Source organism: Papio anubis, chromosome X (assembly GCF_008728515.1).
Source record: "Papio anubis isolate 15944 chromosome X, Panubis1.0, whole genome shotgun sequence".
NCBI lineage: Eukaryota > Metazoa > Chordata > Mammalia > Primates > Cercopithecidae > Papio > Papio anubis.
Genome location: NC_044996.1, coordinates 30,962,198 through 30,977,366, shown reverse-complemented (window position 1 = coordinate 30,977,366; position 15,169 = coordinate 30,962,198). Strand labels below are relative to the sequence as shown.

General features: G+C 38.5%; 1 protein-coding gene across 4 annotated transcripts in view; it reads left to right on the top strand.

Annotated features, from left to right (window-relative positions):
• The window catches only part of GRIA3 (glutamate ionotropic receptor AMPA type subunit 3), a 312,783-nt gene that overhangs the window by 276,928 nt on the left and 20,686 nt on the right, over positions 1-15,169 (top strand). For 3 of the 4 annotated variants that reach the window (XM_017954349.3, XM_017954348.2, XM_009198218.3), the window contains one exon: positions 9,311-9,558. In XM_017954349.3, coding sequence (XP_017809838.1) covers positions 9,311-9,558 — 248 coding nt within the window. Of the gene's footprint in view, positions 1-9,310; positions 9,559-10,119; positions 10,235-15,169 lie in introns of all 4 variants that reach the window. The other variant, XM_003918237.4, reaches the window with a different exon arrangement.

The following is a 15,169-nucleotide window of genomic DNA, read 5'->3' as shown; positions in this document are numbered from 1 at the left end:
TATAAAGTTTAAAGATATTTGGCTATCTCCTGCTTCTAGTAATGACAAATCTAAGGCCTCTCTAAATAAGGGAGTACTTGAAAAGTTGTATGGTAGGTATTTCTCACCATAAAGATCTTCTCTTTGTGAGTCTAAACCAAGTGCTTGAGATTTCCACAGTTGGAGTCTTAACTTAAAGAACTTAATTTCTGTAGACCTGAGACTTGTGACTACATTAAAAAACTTGAGAATGGGACCACCCCAGCCACACCTTACCCCTCCCTTATAGTCCTACCCCACCCACTCTATTAGGACATGCAAGCACATTGTCCTCTTCCCATCCCATCAAACATTAGAAGAGGCAAAGAAGAAAGGAGGGAAAGAAGGGGAGGTCAGGAGCTCTCCAGAGCTGTGGCATCACTGGCCTTCTTTCCTTCTAGCACCTTGTCTTGTAAGGATCACCTGTCCATATCCTAGCACTTGGTCAATTCTGTGAGGCAACATTTGCTCCTGAATGTTAGAGAAGGCACACAAGGCACACAGGGGTCCTGCTGTAAGTGTTCCATTCAGGCAGATGGAGGCCCAAAGCCACCCTTTTGAATTTTTACCACCTAGACACCTGAGCCTTTATTGAAAGCAGAAATTACAGAGGACGCTAAATAATTCAGAAGAAAAAGCAGATTGTAGTTTATAAGTATATTATCTTAAAGGTACAATCTAAAGAAAAAAATGGACCAAATTGTCAAGCAAGAAGTAGTCCACAATAAACTTAGAGAAAGCAAAACGAGTGAGGAAAAGTCATTTTTGTTTGAAACTCTTGCATATTTCCCTTTCTTAGTGTCTCATACACAAGGCAGCCTTCTCCAGCCCCTGAAAGCCCCCTTTTATTTATTTTTTTTTGAAACATCATAGATTTTTTATTTATTTATTTATTTATTTATTTATTTTTTATTATTATTATACTTTAAGTTCTAGGGTACATGTGCATAACGTGCAGGTTTGTTACATATGTATACTTGTGCCATGTTGCTGTGCTGCACCCTCTCTAACATCACAATTAAAAGAACTAGAGAAGCAAGAGCAAACACATTCAAAAGCTAGCAGAAGGCAAGAAACAACTAAGATCAGAGCAGAACTGAAGGAGATAGAGACACAAAAAACCCTCCAAAAAATCAATGAATCCAGGAGTTGCTTTTTTGAAAAGATCAACAAAATTGACAGACCGCTAGCAAGACTAATAAAGAAGAAAAGAGAGAAGAATCAAATAGACACAATAAAAAATGACAAAGGGGATATCACCACCGACCCCACAGAAATACAAACTACCATCAGAGAATACTATAAACACCTCTACGCAAATAAACTAGAAAATCTAGAAGAAATGGATAATTTCCTGGACACTTACACTCTTCCAAGGCTAAACCAGGAAGAAGTTGAATCCCTGAATAGACCAATAGCAGGCTCTCAAATTGAGGCAATAATTAATAGCCTACCAACGAAAAAAAGTCCAGGACCAGATGGATTCACAGCCGAATTCTACCAGAGGTACAAGGAGGAGCTGGTACCATTCCTTCTGAAACTATTCCAATCAATAGAAAAAGAGGGAATCCTCCCTAACTCATTTTATGAGGCCAACATCATCCTGATACCAAAGCCTGGCAGAGACACAACAAAAAAAGAGAATTTTAGACCAATATCCCTGATGAACATCGATGCAAAAATCCTCAATAAAATACTGGCAAACCGGATTCAGCAGCACATCAAAAAGCTTATCCACCATGATCAAGTGGGCTTCATCCCTGGGAAAGGCCCCTTTTATAATGCCAAGAAGCCCACTCTCCTTTTGGGCGTACGAACCCCCTATTCAAATCAAAATGACCCCTTGCTCAGGGGTAACAGAAGCCGTTATTCTATTTGTGAACACCTCTATGCGGACCATGACTGTTGATACCAGAAAAGGGGTACAGGTTGTATCTCTGAGGGAGGCAGACAGTGAAACAGGGAGAAAGTGGTAGACGATGGGCACCCCAAAGTCAAATCTAGCCCCTTTGACATGTATGTACAAGGCTAGTCCTGTACATACAGTGATGGAAATGGACAAAATAGGCATGGTGGCAACAGTGTTCAAAAAAATAATTACATGCATAAAGCTGGCCCATTTTCCTTTGAGGAACACTGGAATACAGAGTGCCTAAAACTATCTTCCCCGGCCTCTCCTTCATTACATGTTGGGGAATAAAGATGTTACAAACACCAATACTGTCCTTACAAATTATGTAATACTTTGTCTGCATTCTGACAGCAAATTAATAGCATAAATGAATAGCATATTATGCTTCTGTTGATAATCATGCTTCCAATTTATTAGTCCAGTTTGTTAATTCAGTTAATTCTGGACTATCAACATATGGGAAAGTGGATGTTGAATCCTGTCAAACTGAAGAATTGTGCTCATGTCAAGACCACGAAAAGAGATGGTTCCATTGTCCTTTATGTTAATGTCACTATATCCAGCATATTGTGCTCAATTTGGGGGGCCACATTTTAGGAGGGACTAAGAAACGAAAAGGTATCTAGAAGATCGTGACCAGAAAAGGGGAGTTGACTGGAATTTGTGTCACAAAAGTAACAAATGAAGGCCCTTAAAATGTTTAGCCTGCAAAAAAGGCAATTAACAGGTGACACTGTGGCAGTAGATTCCACGCTGTACATTGTGTCAGGAAGAGAGCATATTGATTCTGTATTGCTACAAAGGGAAAAATTAGAACCGGTAGGTGACACTTCAATTTTAATATTCACTCATTCCACTGACACGTAGTGAGAGTTTACTGTGTGCCAGGCATCATGCTAGACACCCGTGGTGCAGTGACAAAAAAAGACATGACCCTACTCTCAAAGAGCTCAGATTTGGCTAGGGATAACCATTGCAAAGCAAAATAATCGGTACTCCCTACAATGGAGAAATGGAAACAGAGATGAGAGACTGCCCAATTCATGCAAGAGGCAGAAGTAGGATTGGAGAGGAGAGGCTTTCATTAAGAATATCAGCCAAACCAAAGGAACTTTCTATCAACTTGAATTGTCCCACCATGAAATAAGCTACTTCCTAAGCCTCCTCTGAGCTAGGGAGTGCCTCTTCGCCAGAAGCATTTAAGCAAGAAGCTATCACTTCATCGGGTGAGAGGCTGAACCAAATGGTTTTTAAGGTGCCTTCTAGGTCTAAAATTTTGTTATTCTACTGACTACAAGTGGATATACTATTGACCAAGTGGATATCCTATTTTATCTCATAGGAAAGCAGAAAATTTTATTCATCAAGTTTCCCCAGTAGCAGTGTTCTGGTTAATGAGGATTTTAATGTGTAAGCCTCAACTTAACTACAAAACATAAATATAAAAGGAAAAGTTGCCATCCTGCCCATTCTCCCCCACCAACACAATTTTAATATACAATTTCAAATGATAGTAATTTTTGTTGATGGCATGCCATGGTCGTCCACCAGACATATGTCTAGAGATCCAAAATATACAAATAATACTTAAGCATGTGATTTCTCCCATAAAATGAAGTAATGATTCTGTAAATATGGAACTGAAGTAATTTATAATACCATTAAAGTAAATTCTGTCAGTAAAACAAATTATACTTTCTTTATTATAAACATATGTAATGTTTTTCCCACTTCCTATGCTTCAGGGATTGTTCTAAGTATGTATTAACCCATTTAATTTTTCCCAAAAAACCTTTGAAGTATACACTTAAAAAATCATCCCATTTTATGGATGAGGAAATTGAGATACATAGACACTAGATAATTTATGTACTTAGAAAGTGGGATTCAAACCCAAGCAGTCTGACTACATGCTCTTAAGCACTGCACTATATAGTTACTTTGAACTTACATAAAGAATAGTTTTATCACTAGAGAGCTACTATATGCACAATGACTAGGAGTGAACAACACCACTGCAAAGAGACACAAGGTCTAAGTGGTAGGCTTCTGTGTACTGGACTCACAGGGCCCAAGATTCAAATTTTCACATCAACAAAAAGACAAATTTCTTCATATATTTGACCTTCATGATGTATTACAAATTGTTAGAGCAAAACTGTTGAATCCATTAATGCTAAGGCTCTACCATATCTGCCATTTTGGATTAATCTGTTCCTCCTCCATTTATGTATTTCTTCTTTGGATTTCGGTTGCTAATTATCTAGCAGTGCTTGAGAATTTCTCGTGGCCTTTCTTTATAAGCCTTGTTTGTTCCTTTTTAGGTACAAAATGGTGCTCTGTGGGATGAAAGAAATGAATCATGGTGGGTTGGAGAAAAATGAACTTGTTATTACACATCCTGCCCATAAATTGTTTATTTTCTCCCAGATGATAGAGCTAAGATTCAGTCCCTTTTATTACCTTCTTTATTTCAGCCAAAGGCAGAATGCAAAAAAAAAAAAAAAAGGAAAGAAAGAAAAAAGAGGAAATGCTAGTTTTTTTTCTTCATTATGGTCTGAATGTTATACTGACACTTAAATACCAGTTGGAAAGATAAACATTTCAGCTTAATTTCTCTTACTTACAAGTCCTTTCTTTTCCCCCTTCTAATCTCTTTGAGAATTCAGTCATCAAAAAGAGTCCAATCATTTCTGCCACTAACTGACTTGTCATTTAATGCATTCATTAATATCTGCCACATGTACACCACGTGCATTTAAAGGGCCTGCTTCAAGCACTGCTATTTATTCTCCTAGAAATGCATCATTACCTAAAGGAATAAACCTTTTAACCTGTATCAGCAATCAAAGAGCTCAAGTAAATGATGAAGTAAATGAGTCCAAATTATAGTGCACTTGGATCAGAAATCATGGACCCCTTTGCCCTTGGCTTATAAATTTATCTTTGGAAGCAATGGCCTGTTTGCAAATAGTGCAAAAGACAAATATGTCTGAAGTCTTCCCTTTCTGGACCCCCACTTTGTATTCAGGTCTGGTTGGGCCAAGATGAAGAACACAAAACAGCTCTTTATAAATGCACAAAAATGCATACCCACTACGGAGTTTTCCATAATGCCAAAAAAATAACTGGAAATTATCTAAGAGCCCTTCAAAAGGCGTTGGGTAAATAAAACATAGTGTGTTCATAGATTGAAGAGCTATGCAGTCATTATAAAGGAAATATGCTTATTCTAGTAAAAGTATAAAAAGGTGCAAGGGAATAGTAAAGGCTAAATTCAGTATAGTGGTTACTTTTGGTGAGTAGAGAGGAATATGTATTTAGGGAGGGGTAGATCAGCAGACTTTAACTAATTTCATAATGTTTAATTTGTTAAGCTTTATGGCAGGTACACAGATGTTTTTACATTATTTTTATATATTTCTGTGTATCAAATTATTTACTATTTTTTAATTCTTTGGGTAACCGACTAGGAAATGTCTACTGAAATAAAGTCCTTGACAATGTATTTCATCACAATGTTTAAAAATTGTTTTATGTGTCAAAAGAGGATAATGTAATAGGGAATCAGCATACATGACTATGGGTGAGATTTTAATCTTAGAAGGCCTTGATTGTTAGGGATTATTTGGGGGCAAGTTATTGATGTGGGCATCAAAGGCAGACTAAGTAACATTTAAAAAGAGGATTGAAAAGCATATATCCAAATTGGTTTAGCAAGGTACTCAGTGATTTTTAGAAAAATTTCAGCTCTAGAATTCTACAGTGCTATAAAGATAGTGCTGGTAGCCATTTTTACCTGAACTTCTGATATCTTTGACCAGCAATCTGGTTGTCACCACGGTCAAGCCTAAGCTTCAGTTATTAAGAAAACATATCTTTAGTCTGTCATGTATAGATTTGCTGGCTGCCAAGAGGGCTAGAAAAATTAATAAGGCATGGACTTTGTCCTCGAGAAACACTCAAGTAACAGGGGAAGAGAGACACATAGTCAACTCACCCTACTGCAATTAAGCTCTATAGCAAAGGTATGAGCAAATGGCTTTGGGAGGACATCCAAAGAAGCACTTCTGTGGGGGCAGGAAAGGGTTAGGGAAGACTTCACAGAAGACCTGACATCTGCTCTGGATCTTGTAGCTGAATAAGGTAATTTAAGCAGAAACAAAAGCATAACCAAAGGCATAAGACATGGAAGTGGCTTATTTCAGTGACTAGTGAGTAGCCCAGCATGACCTAATCACAGGAGAGTATAGCCAAGATCATAAGCACTCTTGAATATCATACATAAGAGTTTGGATTTTTTTTTTCCTGTAGGTATTAGGGAACTATCCGAAGATTTTAAAGAATGAAGTAACTTGATTAAGTTTGCATTTTGGAAGAATCACTGGAGGATAAATTGAAGAGAGAGATGAAGCAGGGAGGTCAGTTAGGAAGCAAGTTAGTCTAGACAAAACAATGATGGAGCCTGACCAAGGGAGGGCAATGGTAATGAGAATGAAAAGAAGATGAGAGGACAGATTCTAAAGGCATTACCATATTAGAAAAAAATATGGCAGAATGAGGAAGTGAGGGAAAAGTAAAACCAAACCCTTTAGCTTGGAGGTTAGGTGATTTACTGATAGAATGTAGAAGGAAACCCAGGCTTTACAAGGTATATAATATAGATTTGGTTGGGAAAAGTTTAATCTGAAAATGTCTACAGGACCTTCAGGTGGAGATGTCCATCATCACGGCTTGTTTGCTCTCTTTGCAAAACACATCGGGAATCCAGCCTCTTCTTTCCACCTCCATTGCTCCCACCCTAGTCCAAGCCACAATCATCTCTCCTCCGGACTATTAGAATAGCCTCCTAACTAATTTCCCTTTCTTCCACTCTGACCCAACTTATAGTCTATTCTCCATATGGCAAAGAGAGTAATCCTTTAAAACTTTAAGTAAGATCTTATCACACTCCTCCTCAAAATCTTCCAATAGTCTCCTAAAACAGGTAAAATAAATCCAAACCTTTTACCATGACCTACAGGGCCCTACAGGATCTGGCCTCTGATTATCCACCTAAGCTCATTTCCTACCGCTCTCCCTTTTTCTCATTTAATTTCAGCCACAGTGACTTCCTTTGCTATAATTTGTGCAAACCAAATGTGTTCCCATCTCAGTGAAGAGTTTCACTGACTCTGTGAGGGCTTCCATGAGTGTCTGATTGCCATAAACACAATGCTTAATGTCCATGGTGATCCAGCTGGGCGAGGTGGCTCACACCGGTAATCCCATCACTTTGCCAGGTGAAGGTAGGAGGATTGCTTGAGGCCAGCAATTTGAGTCCATGGTGATAGTTCTGGAAGTTCCAGCCCCACTGGAATTATTTGGGCAGGCCCAAGCAGGCCCCAAAACAGATGCAACAAAGCCAGCCGAAGTCTAGAGAAGGGCAACTAAATAAATAATCAAGAAAGTTGGGGTGGGGGCCAGGAAACCCCACAAAAAGACATTTGAAAACATGGTATATGTTTATGGTTTCTGCCATGCTATCTCGACCTCTGGTCAAGTATCACCTTAGAATTTTTTTCTACGATTTTCATTCCTAAGGACCTACCTCCCAAGTCAATTGGATGTTTTTGAGTCATTGAGTCTACAGTTCTTTCATAGTCTCCAGAATGACTAACACAGGGCTAGAGGCACAGTAAGCATTTAATACATGTTCTAGGGACCACCTGAATTGATATGAAGTTTAATGGGATTATATGCAAAATTCAAAGAGGTAAAGATGAAGGAGACTTGACTTGGCGGAAAGAGCTGTTTTGGTTTGGCCTCAACCTGAGTTGAGGGAAAGACTCTATTCACTCTATTATATTCTTCCAGTGCTTCTCAATAAAAAAAATATTTGTTGAAAGGATAGAGGAATGGCTAAATATATTAATGCAAACTCAAGCAGCATTGGTAGAAAATAATGCTCCAGGCCATGTGCTCACGCCTGAAATCCCAACACTTTGGGAGGCTGAGGAGGGAGATTCACTTGAGCCCAGGAGTTTGAGACCAGCCTGGGCAACATAGTGAGACCTCGTCTCTACAAAAAAATAAACAAAATTAGCTGGGTTTAGTGGTGCACACTTGTAGTCCCAGGTATTCAGGAGGCTGATGCAGGAGGATCACTTGAGCCTGGGAGGTCAAGGCTGCAGTGAACTAAGGTCACAGCACTGCACTCCAGTCTGGGTGACAGAGAGAGAGACAGAAAGAAAGAGAGAAAGGAAAAGAAAGAGAGAAAAAAAGAGAAAGAAGAAAGAAAAAAGAAAGAAAGAAAGAGAGAGAAAGAAAGAAGGAAGGAAGGAAGGAAGGAAGGAAGGAAGGAAGGAAGGAAGGAAGGAAGGAAGGAAGGAAGGAGAACGAAAGAAAAAAGAAAAGAATGCTCTAAAACAAGAAGCAAAAATTTTGGGTTTTTTTTTCATTCTGTTCTGGTCATTTATTTGGGGTACCAAGTCTATTTCTAAACACTCCAATTAGAGACAGACATTACCAACTACAATGTGCCTATGAGTGGAAAACCAAAGTTGTGAGAGTTCTGGAAACAGTATCAGAGTTTCACCTGATGAAGAGATGAGAAGGGGACATAATAAAGGCCTTTCAATAATTAAAGAACCGTTGTACATAAAAAAAGAACCGTTGTAAAAAGGGACAGAATTATTTTACATAGCTCTAGGGGATAGTACCAGGGGATTAAAATACTACCTATTGAATACAATATTAACAAACTAGGTGGCAGGATCCATACTCCATACCTTAGCATCACAAAATATTCCTATGTAACACATCTGCAAATGTACCCCCTGTGTCTAAAATAAAAGTTGAAATTGTAAAAAGGAATGGGAGCTATAGAAAAACAAAGATCATCTTAGAATAAGGAAGTACTTTCTTACAATAATTGATGTTCCATGCTGGAGTGGGCTGACTAAAATGGCTGTACACTACCTTACAATGGTCTTTGATTAGGCATATCCTGCTATGATTAGATAAACATAGCAGGATATTGTAGAGGAGATTTTTTCATTGAGAGGAAGATTGAACTAAGAAAGTGTTTTCAAAATAAGATTGCAACCAATTAGTGGAGTCATGGAATCCATTTAGTGGGTCCTGAGCAACATTGTTTAAAATGAATTAGAATAGAATAGAAAATATCAGAGAGCATCACACATAGCAAAGGTGAGTGTCGTTTTGAGAACTTGTTTTGGAAACAATGTTTACATATGTATGAATGTGTCTACTAGGTTGCAGTGTAACGTGTTTTTTATTACTGTGGATTGCAATTTAAAAAAAAAAAAAACTACTGCACTAACCCTCCTCCAGATTGAATATCTGGCAGCTCTAAGAATTCTTATCTCTTTGGTGCAGAGATCCAAAATTGCTGTGTATGAGAAAATGTGGTCTTACATGAAATCAGCGGAGCCATCTGTGTTTACCAAAACAACAGCAGACGGAGTGGCCCGAGTGCGAAAGTCCAAGGGAAAGTTCGCCTTCCTGCTGGAGTCAACCATGAATGAGTACATTGAGCAGAGAAAACCATGTGATACGATGAAAGTTGGTGGAAATCTGGATTCCAAAGGCTATGGTGTGGCAACCCCTAAAGGCTCAGCATTAAGGTGGGTGGAATAATATAACAATATCCGTGTTGTTATAGTATTCCACCTACCCTGATGCATTTTGTTGTCATTTTCTTTCTTGTGGATTTTGAGGTAACTTTTAAAAGTTTAAAATCTGCAATATTCCATGGAGTTAAATAAGACGGTAAATTATGGTTTCATCTATTTAATGCATCCATTTTTTTTAATGTTCTCTCTCTGTGTTGTCCTCTCTGACTGTTTGTTGCTGTTTTAATTTTACAGTTCAACGGCTTTTTCAATTTAAATGGTAAAAGCCAAGTTATGGTGCCATATGTGACGAATGTTAATTGCATGGATGTGGTGTTCTTGTTACTTTTTTTCTCAAAGACAATTTCCCCATCCCGCACACTTCAGTTTTGAGCAAATGTTATCCTCCATGCCACCTTCCAATATTTAACCCTGTATTTGCTGTACAGACATTTTTATAGCTCCACGTTCTGTGAAATTTAGCCAATTTGTCCTCTTGTGCTCCTTTTTATACGTTAACGATTTCCTAAGCATTTGTGCATTTTCTTACAAGTTATGTTTTATCGTTTCAAGAAATGCTGTTAACCTGGCAGTATTAAAACTGAATGAGCAAGGCCTCTTGGACAAATTGAAAAACAAATGGTGGTACGACAAAGGAGAGTGCGGCAGCGGGGGCGGTGACTCCAAGGTCAGCCTCAATGTCACCACAACCGGGTACCCTTAGTGACGAGTAATCGGCAAGACTGTTATCTTATTATTGAGGAGAGAGCACAAGACTCACACATAAAGTGGAATGACCAGGTTATTCCCCTGCCTGGCAGCTTTGGGAACCAAAAAGGCTTTAGGGCACTGCCCGCATTTTTGATCTAACTTGGGTCCCTTCTTAAACTCCCAGACAGAGGCTCCAACCACACCCTTTCCCTTCCTTCACCCATAAGGCACCAGATTGGTTGCCTTATGAAAGCCATGATGTGGGTTTCAATGCCCTAGGCTTTCAAGAGTCCAAGGCTTTCCTGTGAGACTGTCCCCGCCTGCCTCATTTGAGTGGTATGAAAAATCAGATCCATCTACTGAAAAGTCAGGGCGTAGCCTTTTTTTTTTCTAGGTTGTGATGGTTGCTCACAGAGGTTGGTTGGTTGAGTAAGGGTGGCTTCTTCAATTATGTGTCTGAGTGATGAGATGTTGTTCTCTATATGTGATAGCCCATTTAAGCAGACCCCACTTAACTTGAAAGCCAAATAACAAGCTCGGTTTCAAGTTAAATGGGGTCTTTCTTCAATAGGCCACCCCATATAGAGACTTTGCAGAGACATTTTGTGTATTTAAGCAAGTGCGTCGCCTAACTGTGATACTATATGTATGTATGAATCCCTGATTTAGCTTCTCCTTAGCCATGTTGTTGGTTCAGGTAGGTCTAATTGTTATCCAGGCTGCCATCATGAGAAAACCCATCTTACTTGGCATTCCTTTGACTTCTAATGCTCTTTGGAGCTAGAATGAATGAATAGCCATCATCCAAGCAACAAGAAATAGGGGCAAGCTCAGAAGCCACGATACCAAGTCATGGAAAGACACTTTGGGTAAGTACAGGAGAGGACCTGAAAACAGAATCCTCCATGGCCCAAGGGGCATGAGAATTATATTGAAGCATGTAAACTCACCTCTTGTACGACCAAGATCCCATGGGCATCTTAAGGTGAAGAACAGTGTTTCCCAACCACAGACCAACAGACAGGCAAGCCAAAACTTTTCTTCTTCAGAGACAATGGTTGCACTTCTGCTCCTCTCTTTCCCTCTCTATCCCTCAGGATCCTGATGGAAAAGTTAGTTTGCCAGTCTGCAAATATAATATGGGTTTGGAAACACTGATCCAGAACACTTTCAAAGAAATAAATTTTAAAAGAACTTTCTTCAGCAAATAATCTTACCAGGCATTGGCATGGCCTTTGATCGTAAAACCTTGATTAACCAGAACTCACCTAACCAGTACCCCAACTAACTGAATTGCCCCCTCAGTACTTCACATTGATGAGAAAGCAGCAATAGTATTCCAAAAAGAAGACTGCAAGGAATTGATTTTTTTAAAAATCACTTACCAAGAGATGACCTATGGTTGGGTCACATTCGGCTCTTTCTCCTCTATCTTCTCTCCATCTGGATTGACCCTCAAACGTTAGAGGCTGCTTCCCTGAGGCGAGAAAGTAGATAGAAGCATTTTAAGAAAAACTGTTATTAGCCAACAATGAACAAAATGAGTGTTCTTATTGAAAATTCCATTCATCCCTTATGGATTCCAATTAATCAAGGTTTTACTATGTGTCAAAAAGCAGTAACTTTCTTTCCCACCAATGTGAACTGATGACACTGACAATTTAGCCAAGCTTTTGGCTCATTTGATATTTACAATGGCCAACTTGATGGTCAAAGTATTTAGCACCTGTCTTCCCAGTCTTTTTCTCATGTTATTAGCACGGAGAACCTAATTGTATCATTGAAGTGAGTTGCAGAATGAAAATTGAGCTGGATTGGATGCATTGCTCTCACGAATTCATCATTCATACTCATCATGGTTAAAAAGGAGCCATGGACTGTAACAAGATGACTCTAAAACATCCACATGATGCCAAGTGCTCAGAAGTTTTCAGATAACCAGACGTTTGATGTTATATAAACAAACAAAAAAATCTGCACATATTTGGCTGACTTTTTACTTTTCACCCAGATGTTTTGGTACATGAAGACCCCAAAACTTTAGACCAGCTATTTTTTAATTACAACCAGCAATCAAGCATTTTTTCCTCAGCTAGTACTGCTGCAAAGTTTTTTATCAAGTAACTTTATTGACAGCTCACGATTTCCAGATTATCTGAATTTTGATATGCAAATAGAAAAATATTTCAGTAGATCCTAAATGTTTTCAACTTCTCTAACCATAGTGCTACCTGCCAGGCATCTTTCAAATCGCTTTTCTTGGTCATTCCTACAGCCAGTCTTTTGAAATAAGTCAACCCTTTTCTCAACTATGGATAATAATATGATCAGTGCTGCATACCCAACGATTGCTTATTCCATTTCTGGATTACCAAGAAGCTTGCCTTTATCTTCTTCCTTCTTGCTACCTGCTGTTTTCTGAGAGTGAGCAAGAGAAGGGGCAAGAGATGAACGTGAATCTGGTTACCACTACGTATTAGTGATGCAAAAAAAAAAAAAAATCAATGGAGAAGGAGGTAGAAATAGCAGTAAAACCTCATTAATTTGGAGCCCTCTGATTAATAATTTGTGATAAACTAGACAGGGACCAGTCTACAAGTTAACTTTATATTATCAGGCATGAGGACAAGAAAGGTTTGTTAAGCAAATGAAGAGTTTAGACTGGAATGTCAGTTGAATTTTTTCTTAAGAGAACAAACCCTTTTCAAATGTTAGAAGCACTTATTAGATATAATCATATTTGTTACATATCTATCTGCTAAAGTAGTTCTCACAAGGATCTCCACTAAGGCAATGTTTTATAGTCAGTTTGAATTACAAAATAGACTTAAAGAAATAAAATTGTCATTCTTCAAACCTATTTTGTAATACAGGACTTGCTTTACTCATTCAGACAATCCTTTCCCTCTGTTCCTCGAAATCAGTGAGGTTTTACTGTATTAGCAAAATGGCTTGAGATTTACATCTCTTCATCATGTCCCATCTCGTTAACATGACAACTGACTGTTAAATATGCCATCATTTCACAGAGAAAGTGAGATCCAGAGATGGTGATGACTTTGAGAAGGTCACACAGCTAATGCTGTCATAAATCTCTGCTGACTTTCAGAATCACCTCTTGTGATAATATTGCAGATGGCAATTTAGCACTACCACCTATCCAATGAGCAATGTGAATCTGATTGCATGTGATACATTTCCATAAGAATCAGGTTCATTCACAACTACCTTGGTTACTAGGCAAACGGCATATTTAAGCTGTTCCAGCCCTCAGTACTGATTACTAAAAATGACAATAATCACAACGCCTGACATTTATAAGTGCTTTTACTTTTTCAAAAACACTTTCAGACCTATTATCTCTGAAACCAGGAGAGGGAGAAATACCTGTATCACTTTTCTTTCTGTCTCTCTCTCTCTCTCTCTCTCGCAACCTTTAAATAATGATAAATGGGCAATTATGTTAAGTCATTGACTTTTTCTTCTCTGGCATGAGACATTACACATTCTGAGATTAGTCTAGAAAAGTTACCATACTATGGAAAGAAACAGCAAATTTTCAGGCTGTCGTAAACGTGCATGAGCTTAAACTAATAAAACTAATGTTTTTTATTATTTTATTTTATTTTTATGGATACAAGGAATTAAGAACAAAGTCAGTCTCTGAGGCGCCCCTGAACCAGACCTACAAGCTGGAACCAGAATACTCCTTGGCTTTCCCAATTTCCCAAACCTGAGCTAATAGGACCTAAAGAAAACAGACTTGATCATTCCTTGATGAACTGTAAATGCACATGCAAGGATCATGTAAATTAGAGCTGTGGTTTGGGAATTTTTAACCTGCAAATCACCCTTTTGTGTTCATGCTTTATGACAATGTGTGTGCAGATGCAGTAATTAAGAGCCAGTAGGTTGTTTCAGTGATAAACCCAGATCACCAGGGGTTTGTGACATAGCCAGGGAAAGTCTATCACTGTAAATCACAACAGAATGGAGGATTTATGTGCAGAACTACCACATAGGCACATCAGCCTCCTTCTGCAGCTGCCTGTCCCCTCAAACGTTTATGTTCTCATTCACCCTACTTCATTCCCTTAATCTTGGGTAAAGGGCACCAGCTTTGCTTTCCCGTCTAGCCTTACCTTACTAGACAGGATAGGGTCAGTGAAACGAGCTATTTGTGACTGAGGTGGAAAGTTATTAACAAACCCTACCCAACCTCACCATAGAATTATACCAGACTTTAGTCCTCTCCAGGGATTAAAATAGACTCCCAGTGTCCCTATATTCCAAGATGAAAATCAGCACATGTGTACTCTTGGGAACATTGTAACAGAATATTTAAAGGGACCATTCTGAGCCCCTTGACTGCAATGAGAATTGTAGGATAGGTGGGTGCCTTAACTTGAAAGGCATATAAGGACATGAGGGAGGAGGATGGCATGTGCAATTGAACCTCCATTATTTAAATAAATGGTAAGATGCTCGTTGTGACTTATAGAATATTGATAGAGAAATGCAGTTTTACTATGTCTTCAAAAATATATAGGAACTAGAATAAACTGACCAATGTGATGCTAGGAAAAAACATAGGGAATTTGTTTAAATCGTTTCAAAAAATGCCTGCAATTAAAATCAGTGGTGTTTATTTTCACATGGGTGCTCCTAAGGTACCTAAAAAGAGTTTGTTCTCTGAAGAAATTAAAACATGTTCTCCCTATCACTAGCTATCTTTGTTTTTTTAAATCCCATGCATTTGCTTAGCAAGTCTTCTATTCAAAGATAGTAAAAAGTTACAGTCTCAGACAGCCCGTTTCCAAAATCCCTCAGCTTCATATTTGGCGGTACATAGATGAATGAGGTTATACTGTATTTCCCATTGGTATACATGAGATCTTCAGTTTTGTGTGTA